General features: G+C 38.4%; 1 protein-coding gene across 2 annotated transcripts in view; it reads left to right on the forward strand.

Annotated features, from left to right (window-relative positions):
• The window catches only part of UNC5C (unc-5 netrin receptor C), a 425239-nt gene that overhangs the window by 367159 nt on the left and 42366 nt on the right, over nucleotides 1–15714 (forward strand). Inside the window, exons 8-11 of one of the 2 annotated variants that reach the window (XM_005207736.3) lie at nucleotides 3979–4035; nucleotides 6021–6212; nucleotides 6886–7230; nucleotides 10008–10095. In XM_005207736.3, the coding sequence (XP_005207793.1) occupies nucleotides 3979–4035; nucleotides 6021–6212; nucleotides 6886–7230; nucleotides 10008–10095 (682 nt within the window). The remainder of the gene's footprint in view (nucleotides 1–3978; nucleotides 4036–6020; nucleotides 6213–6885; nucleotides 7231–10007; nucleotides 10096–15714) is intronic. The other variant, XM_002688134.5, reaches the window with a different exon arrangement.

The following is a 15714-nucleotide window of genomic DNA, read 5'->3' on the forward strand; positions in this document are numbered from 1 at the left end:
TTATGACCTAGCTTCCTAGCATAAGAAGCATTTCATTAACCATTTAAGAGCAGCCCACTACTGCTCTGTATTCCTTCTATCTGTCCATGGGAGGTGGTTTTGAAAGGTGTTGTCAATGGAGGTTCATTTTGTTCCAGTTAGTTCTTCTATGACTTGACTGTTCCTCCCATTGCAGGACATTCAGTGCCCTTGGCCCTCACTCACTAAATGCCAACAAACAACCGCCTAATCATTAAGACAAGCAAAAAACACCTCCTGTACCCTGCTTCCAGACACCCTCTTGACAAGTAGAACTACCACTGGTTGAGAAATCATTTTAGCATTAAGTTGCTCTCTGGTCTTGGGAATTTGTTTCTGAAACTTGCTACTAAAGCCTGGATTGGGAAGATCCCCTGGGGAAGGGCATGGCAACCCACTCCAGTATTCATGTTTGGAGACTCCCATGGATAGAGGAGCCTGGCAGGCTACAGGCCATAGGGTCACAAAGAGTCAGACATGACTGAAGCCACTTCATGCACTTGCACAATGCATGAACACTTTATAAATCTCATTTATCCTTTCCACAACTACATGGAAATGCATATTCATAGTCCCTTACACAGATTAGGAAGCTGAGGCTTAGAGGAATGAGGGGATTTGACCAAGCTCTCATAGTTAAGAAATTGACAGGACCAGGATTCCAGCTGAAGTCCACGAGACTAAAAAACTCAGTTTCACTGCTTTGGCCAACAGCCGAGGTGCTTTTTCAGCTGACCTGCCTTTCAAGTAGGAAGAAAGTTAACTGAAATCCCTAAACTTATGAACCAAGCTGTTGATAGTGACACTGAAAACAATTATTTTGTACTGTGTTCTACCAGAGATGCGATTTTTCATTATTGCTAGGACTGCTCTCAGCAGGATCACCTCATTAGCTGAAGAAAATGTTCCCTGTTGTTCCATGAGAGACGGATCAGATGGAGAAGTATAAAAACAAACTCTAGAAAGTGATTCGGTGTTCCTTTCGTTTAGGGGATAGAACAGTAATCCCCTTCTTTTCTGATACCCAGCTTCCTAAGTGATGTTTTACTTGTGGAGTTGCAGAAGTGTTTTGAAAAGGATGGAAAAAGTTTTACAGAGTTGCCTTTCAATATTCTTTATCAGTATTTCTGTAACAGTAAGTTGAGGTGTTGAACCATTAATGATTACACTTACTACTTGGCTGTTTTTAAATTTCCCATGTAGGAAAATAGCAGTTTGGCTAGATTGGTCTATATCGACTATGAGGAATAGCTAATACTGAGACTTTAATATTTTTTATTTTATCTTAGAACAACCTCAAATGCAAGCACATCATTAAATATATCAATATACCTATGGATAGACATCTTCCAGGCCATATTTTATAGCAACCATCCATAAAGTCCTGTCACTTCTCTCCCTTTGCTCTCCGTTATCTATAGAGAAACCAAAGTGATCTTTTCAAGATTAGGTTTGATGACAGGATTTGCATTTCATTTAGAATCAAATCGAAGCACCTCATCGTGGACCATCAGGCCTATAACATCTGGCTGCTGCTCTTCCCTCTGAGGCTCCCTCCGCCCTTTTTCCACTCACTGACATCTAACCATTTCCTTTATATATCAGGATTTTTGTATGTGCTGTCCCTCTTTATGGACCATGTTCTCCACAGATCTTTACCTGGCCAATTCTTTCTCGTTGTTCAAGCTTCAGTGTAAATTTTCTTACAGTAGAAATTCTTCCCTGATTCCCTCAATTAGTCATTCTTTTATCTCCAATCACATGGACTTTTCTCATCTTGTCTGTCACTGTCCCTCAATGCCTAGAATAGAACCCAGCATATAATAGGGTCAAGAGTATTTGTTAGGTGACTGAATGAATTCATGGACTCCAGTTCTGTGCCTGGAAATGTAAGTCTGAGGTAAATTGCCACAAGGCACAAAAGTATATATTGAGTGGCCAGATCTAATTAAACATGGGAAAGTAGAAACTAAAATGAAATTATCAGTTTTCTTGTTGTTATTCCTTGATCTACCTGTCAACAACAGGGGTTCTTGGTAAAAGCCAAGGGGAAGTAGGTAAAAGCCAAGGAAAACCTAGGGCTGCTTCACAGGGTGAACTTTCAGACTGCGTTCTCTCTTTCCAGACTGCGTTCTCTCTTTCCAGAGATAGGCTTCTCCTTTTTATAAGATACAGCTCTTCTGCTTATTCCAGTAGGCTCACACTATTCTTATCAAAAATTTCAGGGTAAACATCAAACTATCCCCAAATATCCTATTTTATACTTCTTTCCTGGCCCTCACATCTGCAAAAAACAAAAAAAAAACTCTTGACATCACCCAGCTTAAAATCATCTCCTACAACAGTGGTATCACTTATCTGGTCTCCTGTACTAGCTGTGGAATCATATTGTCTTAAGTCTTTGGGTTTCAAAAATAACCTTTTTTCCTGTGCTCATATATGTCCCAGATGTCCTTTTATTGAGTTCACAGAATACAAATGGAAAAAGGTTATTACCAGACAGAGTGTTTAAAGATGAAAATCAAACCTAATACATGGACTCCAACAACTGGAATAGGGAATATAATATTTATAAAACTGAGTAGGAGGTTGCAATCATTGCTCTAAAATAAAGCATTAAAAATTAATTCAGAGCAAACCTGTCTGTGCTACAGCAAAGCTCTCTTTCATTAAGGTAGCACTGCATGTTTCTCCTGAATTAGTTCCCCAAATAAGTAAATAGCTTATAAGAACTGTGTGTTCTGCAAACTACAGAAGGTCTACATGAGGCACAATTTAAAGTTACCTTCAGTGTTAAAGTATTACAGACAGACCTTTAATTTTGAACCAATTAATTGTAATTCTTGCAGTTTCTCTATATTTTTTTGCCCTTGAGTATTACTAGGAACACTTAATTTACATGGTTCTTATTCATCCTTATTTGATTAATTCAAATGATGCTGTATTATTTGGTTAATTCATGTTGCAGAATATTAAATATTAGGAATCTGTGGGTGCTAGTTATGTGACACTTTAAACTTTTCCATAGATTTTCATTTCAAAAAGTTTCATGTTCCCCATTTAAGAAATATTTCCCCACAGTCTTCTACTTCACATTATTGCTATTATTTATTATCATCATCAATCATCATCATCATCAGTTTCCTACCTTGGATTACACTAAAAAGAAAAAAAGGAAAACTGCTATTGTTTATCTCTGCATTCACTATTAGGATGAGGTCTTTATTTTTCCCAATTTACACTATTCCTCTGAAGCCCTAAAATAAACACCCTTATAATCTCTAGGCTCTATTGATTTTTTAATGATTTCAAATAAAAAGCATCCAGTTTCCATTGCATTGACAAACTGCTCAGCCCCTGGGCAAAACCTATTGGATTCCTATTAGATGGAGGGCCAACAACTGGAAGTCCAAAAAGTAGACTTGAGATGGAAGGAGGAGAGTTGGTCTGCTCAGCTCAGTAAATGGGTATTTAACCTTTGACCAATGACGACAGGCCTTCTTTAGTTCTATTAGACTGAAAGCAAGCTGTTATGATTAAATAAAAGGAAAAAAAAACCAAAAAACTGTTTAGAGCCTTACTGAGTATGTCCTGGGAATTAAGGCATATGGCAGGGATAAGGAAAAAAGATTTTCCTTATGCTAATGACCCTTGATGTCTGAAATAAATTAGATCCATTAGAGTTTATGCTCAATAAAAGAAAGACTTGAAGCACTCCAAAGTTAGTGAGTCGAGACCAGTTTTTGCTCTGAAATTCAATCTGCCTCCTTATTAATTCTTAGTGAGGCTCCAGAGCAGACAGGAGATGCAAAATCATAATTCTGTACTGAACCAGAATTTTAAAGGACCCAGGTTTCTTCTTTTATTTTATTTAAGCCATTTTTCATGCTTCTCATTTTGTTTCCCTCATTAATTTGATTTTGTTCCCATTTTTGTTTCATTTTTTGTTTCTTTTTCAAGGTTTCATTTATCCTATTTCAACTGAGCAGAGAACCCAGAATGAATATGGATTTTCTTGTAAGTTTGATGTTTGGTTTTTATGTTGCTGAATAATCATTTAACGTTATTGCCCCCAGTTCAAGTTTACCTTCCCTTGGATCACAGATGTGCACACAGGAAAGCGGCGCCTAATATATTCCAACATGAAAAACAAATTAGATTTTCACTGCTGAAAAGAAGAAAGGGTCATTTCAAGTCTCTGCCAGCTTTAAAATCTATCAGTCTAACATTCAAAGCTTAAGTCCCAGTAGCTGGCAAAACATATCATGAAATATGTGGATCTAAATAAAGGGCAGGTTTCAAATGCTAGAAAGTAAAGAGTTGAAAAAATGCAGATCCATTGAGTTAGAGATCATGCATGTTGAATAAGTAATTACAGCCTGGTAAAGCAAAACATTAAGGTTTTAGATACAGTATTCTGACCAGAGTTCAGAGCACTGCGGTAGGGCCTCACATGGAACCCAGCAGCGAAATGAAATCAGTACTCTGAGAGCAGTGCTCACAGTGCCTGAGGGTTTGGTACATCACTGGTTTCCTGAAAAGATCTGCCAGCATCAACTTGATTGATGCTTGAGCAGAGAATCTAGAAACTTTGGTAAAGACAATTATTTAAAAAGAATACAAATTCTTTCACATATAGTACATTTAAACAAAATCCTGAAAGAAATGGAGTGATTTCCCATAGGGAATGCTATTTTACTGTCAATGTGTTACAGATACATGGCATAAGACAAGTCATTTCACCATGTAAACCATGTGACTGTGAGTCTTAGGAGAGAGGAGTAGTTCCTTGACTTTAGGAGGCCAAGAGACCTGCAAACCTGAAAATTCTCTTCCTGCAAAATAAAAATGCCCTTGTATAAAGTTCAACATAAAAAGGCTTTTCTTGACCATCTGAAGCACCAGTTTAATCACCTTTCACAGTGAGCACACAGTTCTGGTTAATCTTGCTGGTCATTTTTGTGAGTCACAGAAAACTAAAAATAATAGAGACTTAAAGATGTCTAAAGGATTCAGGAAAGCTTTACTTTTGTTGGTTGAATTATCAACTTTTATCACCATTTGCCATTGGATCAGAGCGTGTTCTGTGCCACTAAGGCAACATACAACATTTATAGGAATTTTTTTCTTGCTCTACCCAGAGACAGACCTCCCAGCTGACCTCACACCGTGTTAATCGAATGCCTAATTGCCTTTTGGGGGTAGTCTGACCTTTCTGATCACTGAACCAGGCCGTTATCTTACTCAGTACAGCATAGAGCTATATTTTATTCCAGTAACGAGTGGCTCACATGTAAATCTCTGACAAGAACCCGTGAGAAGCTCAGTGTTCTCCGAGGTAATACTGAATCTGTAGCAAAAGCCTGGAGTTATCAGCATTAGCCTCTGCTCCCCAGACCTGGGTCTTCTGAAAGTATACCTTGCAAACCTTGTCTGCTCCCAGTGTTTGCCTTGCCTTGCCTTCCATCGTTCCCACCCACCCCTTCACTGATTTAGGGCGAAGTGAGAAGAGTGCTGTGGAAAGTAATTTTGTGACTGGGAATGATACTTAGAAAAATATTCTGGTGCAATAAATATACAGATTCAGTAAATGCCAGATGTTTCTAACAGAGTGTTTATGTTTGTTTTTAAAGAACTATCAGTGAATTCAAAGCTGCCTTCCAAACTTCTCCACCTGAAATTAGTAATAAAGTTTTTTTTTTTTTCTTTTTCCTATGGGTTGGGATGGTTTTAGCTCCAGTTTCCTTTTATGCCTTGTAGTAAATGGTGTGTTATGTTGCCCAATTTAAGATAGTGAGTGAATGATGCAGAGTGAGAAAAGAAAAAAATGCAAGATAATTTTCCATTGAAAGGCCACAGTTGTTTTAAATAGCTTTTGAAATAGATTTGAAATTAACCTATAAAAAAGGCAATAACTGTCTGAAAAAAATTATAGCAATACATACATGTACTGTGAGAAGTTTCTCTAACCACCGAATTCCATGTTTCCTTCTCCCCTTTAGCTGCTCCTGATTCAGATGATGTTGCTCTGTATGTCGGCATTGTGATAGCTGTGATAGTCTGCCTGGCCATTTCTGTAGTTGTGGCCCTCTTTGTGTATAGGAAGAATCATCGTGACTTTGAGTCTGATATTATTGACTCTTCTGCACTCAATGGAGGCTTTCAGCCTGTGAACATCAAGGCAGCAAGACAAGGTCAGTTGACATTGCATTTCATATGTGGATTTAAGCATGTAAGCAGCCTCCCTATATGTCTTCAAAATCAATAAAACTACATTAGCTAAAATATAAGCTCCATGAAGACAAAGATTTTCATTTGTTTTGTTGATTATGTTAATTTCTTCATATAACTCATTAGAGTTGACAAGGTACACAGATCTCTTTTTTTCCCCTTTTTAACAGGTTTCTCTGTCATACTTTTGAAGTTTTATTTGAGAAGAGTACAAAGATTGGTTGATAGATTTCTTACATTCCCTTTTTCTTCTCCTGTTAACAAGGCATCTTGTATTGGTCTGAATATAGTGGTCTACAGATGAACCCAAATCCCGTATAGATGACTACTACCTAGTCACGTAGTGAGGATCACAAGTGTCTGCAGATTCAGTCTGTTGAGTTAGCTAAGTACCATAGAAACAATGAGTAATCTTCAAGGCAAAATATAGAATGAACTTGTCTATTTATTTGTAGCCAATAATTAAACAGATTCCAGCTATCTAATTGCCATTTTCAGTAGAACCCTAGTGTCTGTCCATCTCTAATATTTGTTGAATTGCTTTGCTATTGGCTCAGAAAGTGTCAGGGAGAGTCTGACTAATATAAGTTGTCTGAATGAAGAATGCAAATGGGCGTCCTTTCTCTTCTGACTCAGATCTCCTGGCAGTACCCCCAGACCTCACATCAGCCGCGGCCATGTACAGGGGACCTGTTTATGCCTTGCATGATGTCTCAGACAAAATCCCAATGACCAACTCTCCAATTCTGGATCCACTGCCTAACCTGAAGATCAAAGTGTACAATACCTCAGGTGCTGTCACGCCCCAAGATGATCTCTCTGAGTTTGCATCAAAACTGTCCCCTCAGATGACCCAATCCTTGTTGGAGAATGAGGCCCTCAACCTGAAGAATCAGAGTCTAGCACGGCAGACAGACCCCTCCTGCACTGCGTTTGGCACCTTCAACTCCCTTGGGGGTCACCTCATTATCCCCAACTCAGGTAATTCCTCAAGGTGTTTATGTTGCAGAGGTAGATCTGGGAAACCTATCTTTATTATTTGTTTTCATTAGGCCTGAAAAGTTAAATGTATCCTATCTAATCCAAATCTATTGTTACTTTCAATGTAAAACAAATAGTACTTCAGTCAAGATCAGCAAAACTGTTTATCTTCCTCTAGCCAACTCTGAAAACACTTCCTCTAGAAATATTGCACTTACAACTTTCTGCCGAGGCATAACTTACGACTGCCATTGACCTTCTTTTTAATAGCCCTTCAGAGGCAGCATTAAGCCAAAAGCAAAAAGCCTTCACTGTTGTCATCACACTTTAAAAGGACAAATTAATTAGAAAACGTATCAGTTGGTTCAGTTCCAATTTCCTACAGGAAGCAGTACTTCAGAATACGAAATTAGATGATCAGAGGACATGATATTAGACATCAACTCTTCATTAATTCTTTTTTACACAGTCTTCAGGGTCAAGGTATTTCTAAGGTATGCACTCCACATAGCTTCATCATGTGTCTCTTTAAGGTAGGATTAAAGTAGTGCCTTTTAGTAGTATTCAGTTTTCAGTTCATTTAGTTATCTGCATGTAGAGAGTAAGCTCCATAAAGCTCTTAAATGGTGAACCAAAGTTAGTGACTCATAATGTTTGCTTAAAGTTTGGTGTTTATTCATCACTATGGAGCCATCAGTTATGAGAGGGTTAATGGACTCCCTGTGCATGTCCAGGCACTCTTTTGGGCCAGATAGAGTAGTCTGTGAACACAGAAAAAACCAGTTTGAACTAAGATCTATACATAGCATAAGAAGCGAATGTAGTGTGTAAACAGCCATAGAGCCAAGTAATATAGAGAACCGATTGAACTTGTCTTTGATTCTTCCTCTCATTCAGTCCCCCATTTCAACACCTCAGCAATTTTTCACCCCATGCCTTTTAAAAGTGTACTTTAATAAATTGAAATATTTAATGGAATATCATTTTTCCTTTTCTAAAATACATTTCACAGAGCTGAGATCACACATTACATAAAGTGCTTTTATTCCAATCTTTCTCATTCCATGCAATTGCATGCTTTTTAAAATCATGATTTTAAATATGTTGTAATAGTCTGCAAATGAATAGATCAGAATATACTCTACTGTTTTTTCCTTGTTTAAACATTGTATTATTTCCAAGACAGTTTTTTTTTTTCATGGCAGCCAGTGGATTATACCTCTCCTTTCCATTTCTACACTTGTCACTTTTTCACATATGAATTATTTTAAAGGCTTCTTAAGTAGAAAGGAGAGAGCCAGCATGTTTAAATATGTACTGGGCAATGGTGATGTACATGCATTATTTTATTTACAGTAATCTAATATGTCTCAGGCCTTATTCTTGTTACTTTGCATCCATAATTCTGTCTCATCCCCTTAACAAACATAAAGGTACATTTGATTGTTCCCATTGGAAAAAAAAAAAATACCGAGGCTTGAGTGCCTCATGTGTGGTCTTCCTCCTTTCATTGTGTGCCTCAGCAAACCATCCTGATGTCTGATGTGAGCATGACATTCTACTTCCTGCAGCACGACAAGGTGCACATTACGCCTCAACAGTTGCAACCAGCTATACAAAGGGCTTTGACTAACTATTCCTCTTTAACTCTGTCCTTTACTCTTGAGACCTTCCAATGTAGTCAAGCAATTTCCTTATGGTCCTGTGTTCATATGGCATATTCCATTTCCTTGCTAATTAGATAAGCTACTCAAAGACAAGAACACTGTCTTTTACTTCTTGGCATTCACAACCCATGAAAAACTCTACCCACAGTCAGGTTCCATAAAATGTTTTATAGAGTTGAGATCCGTTGCATTTATTAGAATAGAATTGTGGAGGCAAGTATCTTCAGGTTGCTGCCCACTTTGAATTACTATCTGTGATAATGCTACACGGGTACAAGCCCATGGTTCCTACGGTGTGGTCCACTGATCGCCAGCATTGGCGTCACCTTGAGACTTGTTAGAACTGCAGTTTCCACAGACCTTCTGAATCAGAAACTCTGAGGGTAGGATCCCATAATGTGCACTAGCAAAACCTTCAGGTAATTTTGCTGCAAACTAAAGTTACAAACCATTACTGTCAGCACAGTTGACTTAGAACAGAGCTCAACCCAACAGTCCTACAAAATGCACCAATTAACAACTAAGTAAAAACCTACTTGGCCTGCTGTGACTAAAACTAGCTCGGTTGCTGTTCACTTTCTAGAGTTACCTATGATGAAAGAAGTTCTTCACCAATTATTTGTTGCAGAAAAACACTGATGCTAACCAGATACTTCAGAAATAAATGTTTTTTGGTATTGTTGAGGTTAGCATTTCCCTGACTTTGAGTCTTGTGGGGATTTTTTTTTTTTTAATTAGAAACGATGCATCATTACAGCTGTTTGAAATTTTAAGAGCAGTTGTTGGTTTTCCCCTCATTTTACAAGGAAAACACCAGTGGAACCATCTGTCTAGTCCTTAAATAAAGCAAGAGTTTTTTAAAAAAATGACATCATTCCTTTAAGTGATTCCATAACAGTTCAGAGGGAGCTGTGGTAACAAATAAGGCCAATAAGGGAGGAAAGCCGGGTGGCTATGAATATTTACATGTCTTTAGAGAGAAAGCAGCAGGCTTATGGCGATGTGGCCACAAAATCTCCTCATTCCTCTCCACTTGCTTCAAAGGCATTCTGTGAAGTTTCCTTTTGATTCATAGGTCTTATGTGACTGCTTTTCTCTTTTGCTATTCAGGAGTAAGTTTGCTGATTCCCGCTGGGGCCATTCCCCAAGGGAGAGTCTACGAAATGTATGTGACTGTACACAGGAAAGAAAATATGAGGTAAATATGCTTTTTCTGGTGCACTTGACTTTATCAATGTCTGACTTGGGAGAATTGTATATTAGACAGAGTAAACTCAACATACATTTGTCTTGATTGCCCTGCTTCTGGCATTTCCTTTTCAACTAGACCCATAAAAGGTCAGTTTTTACCCCTCTTTATCTTTGGAGCTCCAGACACTTTTGCAGATCTTGAATATGGGCAGAAGGCCAGAGATATTTTCCCCAAGTGGACATGTGGCCATATTAGCTGAAAAGATTGCTGAAAGAGTGATCCGTAAATTGTGCAAAAGATACAAAGAGAAATTGGCTTCATGTGGCCTGGCTCAGGAATATAGCCTGTAGCCATTTTAGGTTCAAAGGTCACATAGAATTGAACAACCCCTTAATCCTTGACTTGCCATCCCAACCTCAGCCTAGCACTTTATTCTCACCTGGATTCTTTATTCTCACCTGCAGATTCTTCTTTGGGGGACTGTCTTGTAGTTTTTAAGTGTTATTGACCCACTTCTTATATTTAGCACCTATAAAATCTATGCTTGGGCTTTGCTAAATGGATCTAGGGTTGATTAAAACTAGGTTGAATCTAAGAGTGTTTTGAATATATCATAATCATAAAGATGAAGTTATTTTGAGTAAAAATAACAAGAGTTTCGAAGTCCTAAATTCAGTTTTCAGTTGGGCCTCTAACAAATTGTATCTGGTCATTCTTGATTCGTTCTCACATAAAATGCATGTGTTAAATAGCACTCTAGAGGCCTGACTGGTGAATGCTTCTGAAGTGCACTGAGATCTTAAAATAAGAGATGTTGTTGAAATGACAATCCTTACATGTAATTATCACTGTTTTTCCAAAGGGGAAAGGCGTTGGCTCAACTGCCCTGAGCTCTAGATGCAAAGTGAGAATGCCAAATGTAGAGCTAGCTTATCATTTGTTGTCGTTGTTCAGTTGCTAAGTCATGTCATCATAAGATATTATATCTTTTCTCTTCCCCTCTGTCATCCTCAGAAAAACATCTCTCTTTAGTCGTTGTCTTCAGTAGCCAAAAAGCTCTGTTACTATGCTCTTGAGTAAAGATTCGGTATTTATAACCTGTAGGACGCAGAACAGTGTTTTCCTCAGGTGATATACTTTCACCTACACAAACATGAGCCTGTCCAAGAAAATAATAAAATTCCATGGTCATTATTCATGTGCCTTCAATTTGAGCAACAGAAAATCACTAAAAGTCTTGTATTTGTGCACATCAAATATTCATTTTTCCATTCCCAATGTAAAGTAATATTCACAGTCCCTCCGAGTGCCCTTCTTTTGCAGCAGGAGAAATGAAGATTAGCAAACTGAGATCCCTTTATATTTTAGTTTTCTTCTTTCTTCTGTCTAGAATCAAGGTTAACACTAAGTATATCCATCCCTGAAGGCCTTTTGCCAACATGGATATTTGGTTTAAACAGAGATGAGTATTGGCTTGTGCTTTATTCTGAGAAAGTGTTTGTGGTCTGCTATTTTCCATGTGATCACCATAATCTATGGCTGAAGATCAAACCTTAAGAAGCTGCTGCAGGGTGTGCTGAAGCTGGAAGACGTGGGCACTCAGGTGCCTTGTGTGATTTTTCTTCCTGCAATTTAGTTAGCACCCTGACCAGGATAATTGTACTCTCTGGATGAAGGAGGGAGAAAGCAGGAAATTGACAAAGCTAGACAATTCTGCTTTAGGCTCTTCTGCCTTTAACTTTAAAGAAAAGGAAACTATAAATCACCTCTTACTATGCCTACCACTTGAAGTTAGGTGCAGAGGGAATTGCTCTATTAAATTTGGTGTGCCTCAATGAAGTTCTGTTTATGAAAGTGAAGCTAGAGGATCCTCAGGATCTCAAATGAAAATGTACACCAGAGACCATGCAGCAGGGAACAAACACAAGACAGCTCTCTCAAATAAATGAGACAGTCTTCTCCACTCATTTTTGTTGTGAAAGAGATGCGATTTTCTTGTGAAGTCACAATGACGAGTATGTTGTTTTAGTGTATAGTAAGAATACAAAACATAGCTACCGTAGAGTCAGCATACTGGTAATTTCATTTATTCCTCACTTCGTTTATTCCTCACTATTCTGCGAGTTATGATGAGCTCCACATTTAGAGATGAAAGGACTAGGGTTCATAGCCAGGGTTTCACAGTTAACAGCTGAGGGTCAGCAGAATTCACACCCAGGTCATCTCCTCACGAAGCTCTTCTGCTGACATGCCATCCCCACTCCATAGTATCCAGTGCACAAACAGAGCCTCTGCCCTCTTGTTACAGTGCCTTTTGGGGCACAGTGTCTGTCTATTGCTCACGTGATCTTAGAACTTCTTTCAGAGGAAATGCTGTGAGACAAGAGAAGACATGAATGTGACTTCAAGACATGTGTAGGAAATTTCTGATTACTTTGCTCCATCTTCCCTCTCTTTGATTGCCTTTATTGAATCCAAAACTGGGTGTTTTTCCAGCTGGATACCTTCCAGTGGGTCATCTGGTGATGTGAACTGTCTAAAGGGAGGTGTGAACTTAATTGCATGTGGCAAGTGAATGTGACAAGAGGGGGCCTTATCATTATGGAATATGCACTAAGAAAAAGCAGGGGATGGCAGATGAGCAGCCTAAATGAGCTGCAGACACAGGACAGGCTCTCTGCAACCGAAAGGGATCTGAGCTGCAAGCCTGCGCTCTACGGGACACACCCCTGCAGAGATTGCGAAGCCTCGTCCTGCCCTGCCCTGTGGATACACTTCCCACAGCTAACGGCACCAACATGGATCTTTTTGCCTTGCTTCCAGTAACAGTTTAAAAATGAGTCTGACTCAGCCTGAAATTTTGCCTTTTGTCATTTCTTATTAAAACACAATTTGAAGATATGAGCATTAATTTTCGCTTTCTTCCTATTGTGTACTTGTCTAGGAGTTTTCTCAAAAGGCCAAAAAAATCAATTTAGACATTCCAAGAATAAAGGTAAATAGACATTTTTTGGGTAAATGGTGGGGAACCATGGAAGATCCTTAAGCAGCCAAGTGCTACGTGAATAGCAGTGTTTTTAAAGATTGACAGTGACCGTGTGCAGGATGAACTAGGAAGGGAAACAGAAAGACTACTCCAAAGGCCGGGGCCCTGGTTGACCCACGGCAGAGATCAAAGTATGTGGGGGAGGGGCTAGGGAAGCAGCCAGGCCTGAGTCTGGAGAGTGGAAAGAAAAGTGTATTTCAGGACAAGTTTCACAGCTGGTTAAAAGTGTGGCAAAAGTTGCAGAACACAAAGAATATATTTAGGGTTCAAGCCCTGGGCACTGAGAAAATTGTGAGAGCAACAAGAGGTGATTGGAAGCAGCCACTGGTTCAAGGAGAGAAAAGACAAATTCTGATTCCTCTGCACGTGGTCTGTGTAAGAGGGGACTTGCAACTCTTGCTGGAGATGCACATGGACAGTCACCAGTGAGTGGATTCTTCAGGGGAAAAGTGCAGAGGCAGAAAAAAGAGGACTGCGGAAAGAACTTTGGGAAGTATTCATTTTAATATTTATTTATTTGGCTATGTCAGGTCTTAGTTGGTGGCAAGCAGGATCCTTCACTGTAGCCTACAGACTCTGGTTGTGGTGCAGACTTCAGAGTGCTAGGGCTCGGTAGTTGTGGCTCCGAGGCCTGTGGGATCTTAGTTCCCCAACCAGAGTCCCCTTCATTGCAATGTGCATTCTTAACTCTGGACTACCAGGGAAATCCTGGAAATATTCTTATTTAAGGTTTGGGTAGAAGGAGCAAAACTAAATAGATAAGGCAGGATAAGGATAAAGCACATAAGCAAGAGTTGGCATCTAGCAAGAAGCTTAATGTATAGTTGTTCATCAGTGAATATTTTTAATGAAAGAATGAATGATTGTAATTATAACAAGAAAAAATCAAAGGTAAAAAGAGTTTCAAAATGAAGTGATTGACAGAGGTATTACTAAAATTGAAGTGCAAAGAAAGAGAATGATAATTCAAGAAGGTATTGGATTTGTCAGATCTGTCAACTGTAGGACGTTGGTGGCATTTAGGATTTTTTTTTTTAAGGACGAAATCCCAGTTAGAAGTTTAGCATGTTAGTGATAAGGCAATTAAAACTATCATTATATTTACTGAATATAAATAATAAAGTAATACGTTAGGATAGTGGGCCAAAACGTATTATGTTTGTAATCATATTGCAGACCATTTTCATTTATTTTAATGTGGTGTTTGGAACTTTGTAAAATAGTAGTTGACGTTATTATTTCTCAGTGAAACTCAGTGATATTCTCTTTTAGGTCGAGTCCTAAATTTCTAGTTTGAAGGAACAGCTATAAAGAGACTGAAGGTAGCGTGGGCAGGGAGTAGAATCCAGGTATATTTAAATCTTATTCTCTGACTGTTCTTCACAGTTTTTATTTATTGAAGTTCTACTTCTAAAGAAATGATTCAAGGTGATTTATGCAAACAATCTTTCAATAGGAGGTAATTTTTTTTTTTAAATAAGTGGATGAAAAAAACAAAAAAAAAAGGAAAAAATAAGATTAGAAAAGATTAAAGTCAGGTAGGCAGTTAGAATATAAAATATTTGATGTAATTCCCAGCATATTTCTTGTTAATAGGTCATGAACTTATTGTTTCAAAGCTTTCAAGAGGGAAACATGGTAAGTTATAAGATCCATATGTCCAGAAGGGAAAAAGATGCCTGGAAGAAGCTCAGTTACTTCTCCTTTGGTTCCTCATAAAGAAAACATTTTTTTTTTTTTTCATACAGCAAGCAACATTTTTAAAATATGAAAATAGCGATGAGCTTCACAGGGCTACTTCTGTTGGTATCCCTCAATGCGAGTAGATAGTATAAAACCCAATTATAAATTCAATAAAATAATTCCTCAAGGATTCAGCAGTTCAATCTAGGGCACAACAGTTAGCTGTTCAGGCTTAATCCAGGGACAGATTTTGGCCTATCTAGGGAAATGGGGGCACGCCCTTCAGAGTGGCTTCCATAAATATTTTCTTTTGCTCAATTGATCTTTTGATAGCAAGTGAGTTAGATATTCCTTGTCAGATACCTAAAGTGCAAATATTTCAAGTTGTTAGTTATACATGAAACCGATTGCTTTAAAAGGCAGCTGAGCCTAAAGTGGAATTGTCATCCAGAGGGACCTGACAAAAGATGTGTGTGTTAATAGAAGGCGTCTCGTCTCCACACAGAGATAGGTGGGAGGAAGATGTTTTTTTTAAGAAGCAATTTTCAGCTTACTCTAGCAAACAGTTCATAGAAATTTCTCAAGGTCCTAAATCTGGATAAGCAACTCAAAATACACCACTGATGGGAAAGAAAACCAATGATCTGTGTTCAGATCCCAGTTTTGCCTATGACTACCTTTGTGGCTTTAGGCAAGTGTGTTAATTTCTTTAGATATCAGTTTCCTCTTTGGGAGAAAAAAAAGTACTATGAATACTTATCCTGCCTACCTTACAAGTGTGCCTTGGGCAGCCAATGCAATAGCTTTTATAAGAGTTTTGTAAATTGTGCTCTTCTGTGTAGAAGTTCTCCTCACTGATAACAGCAAGCAAAGGACAAGAAAATCTGACAGAAAAC

The sequence above is a fragment of the Bos taurus genome, chromosome 6 (assembly GCF_002263795.3).
Source record: "Bos taurus isolate L1 Dominette 01449 registration number 42190680 breed Hereford chromosome 6, ARS-UCD2.0, whole genome shotgun sequence".
Lineage (NCBI taxonomy): Eukaryota > Metazoa > Chordata > Mammalia > Artiodactyla > Bovidae > Bos > Bos taurus.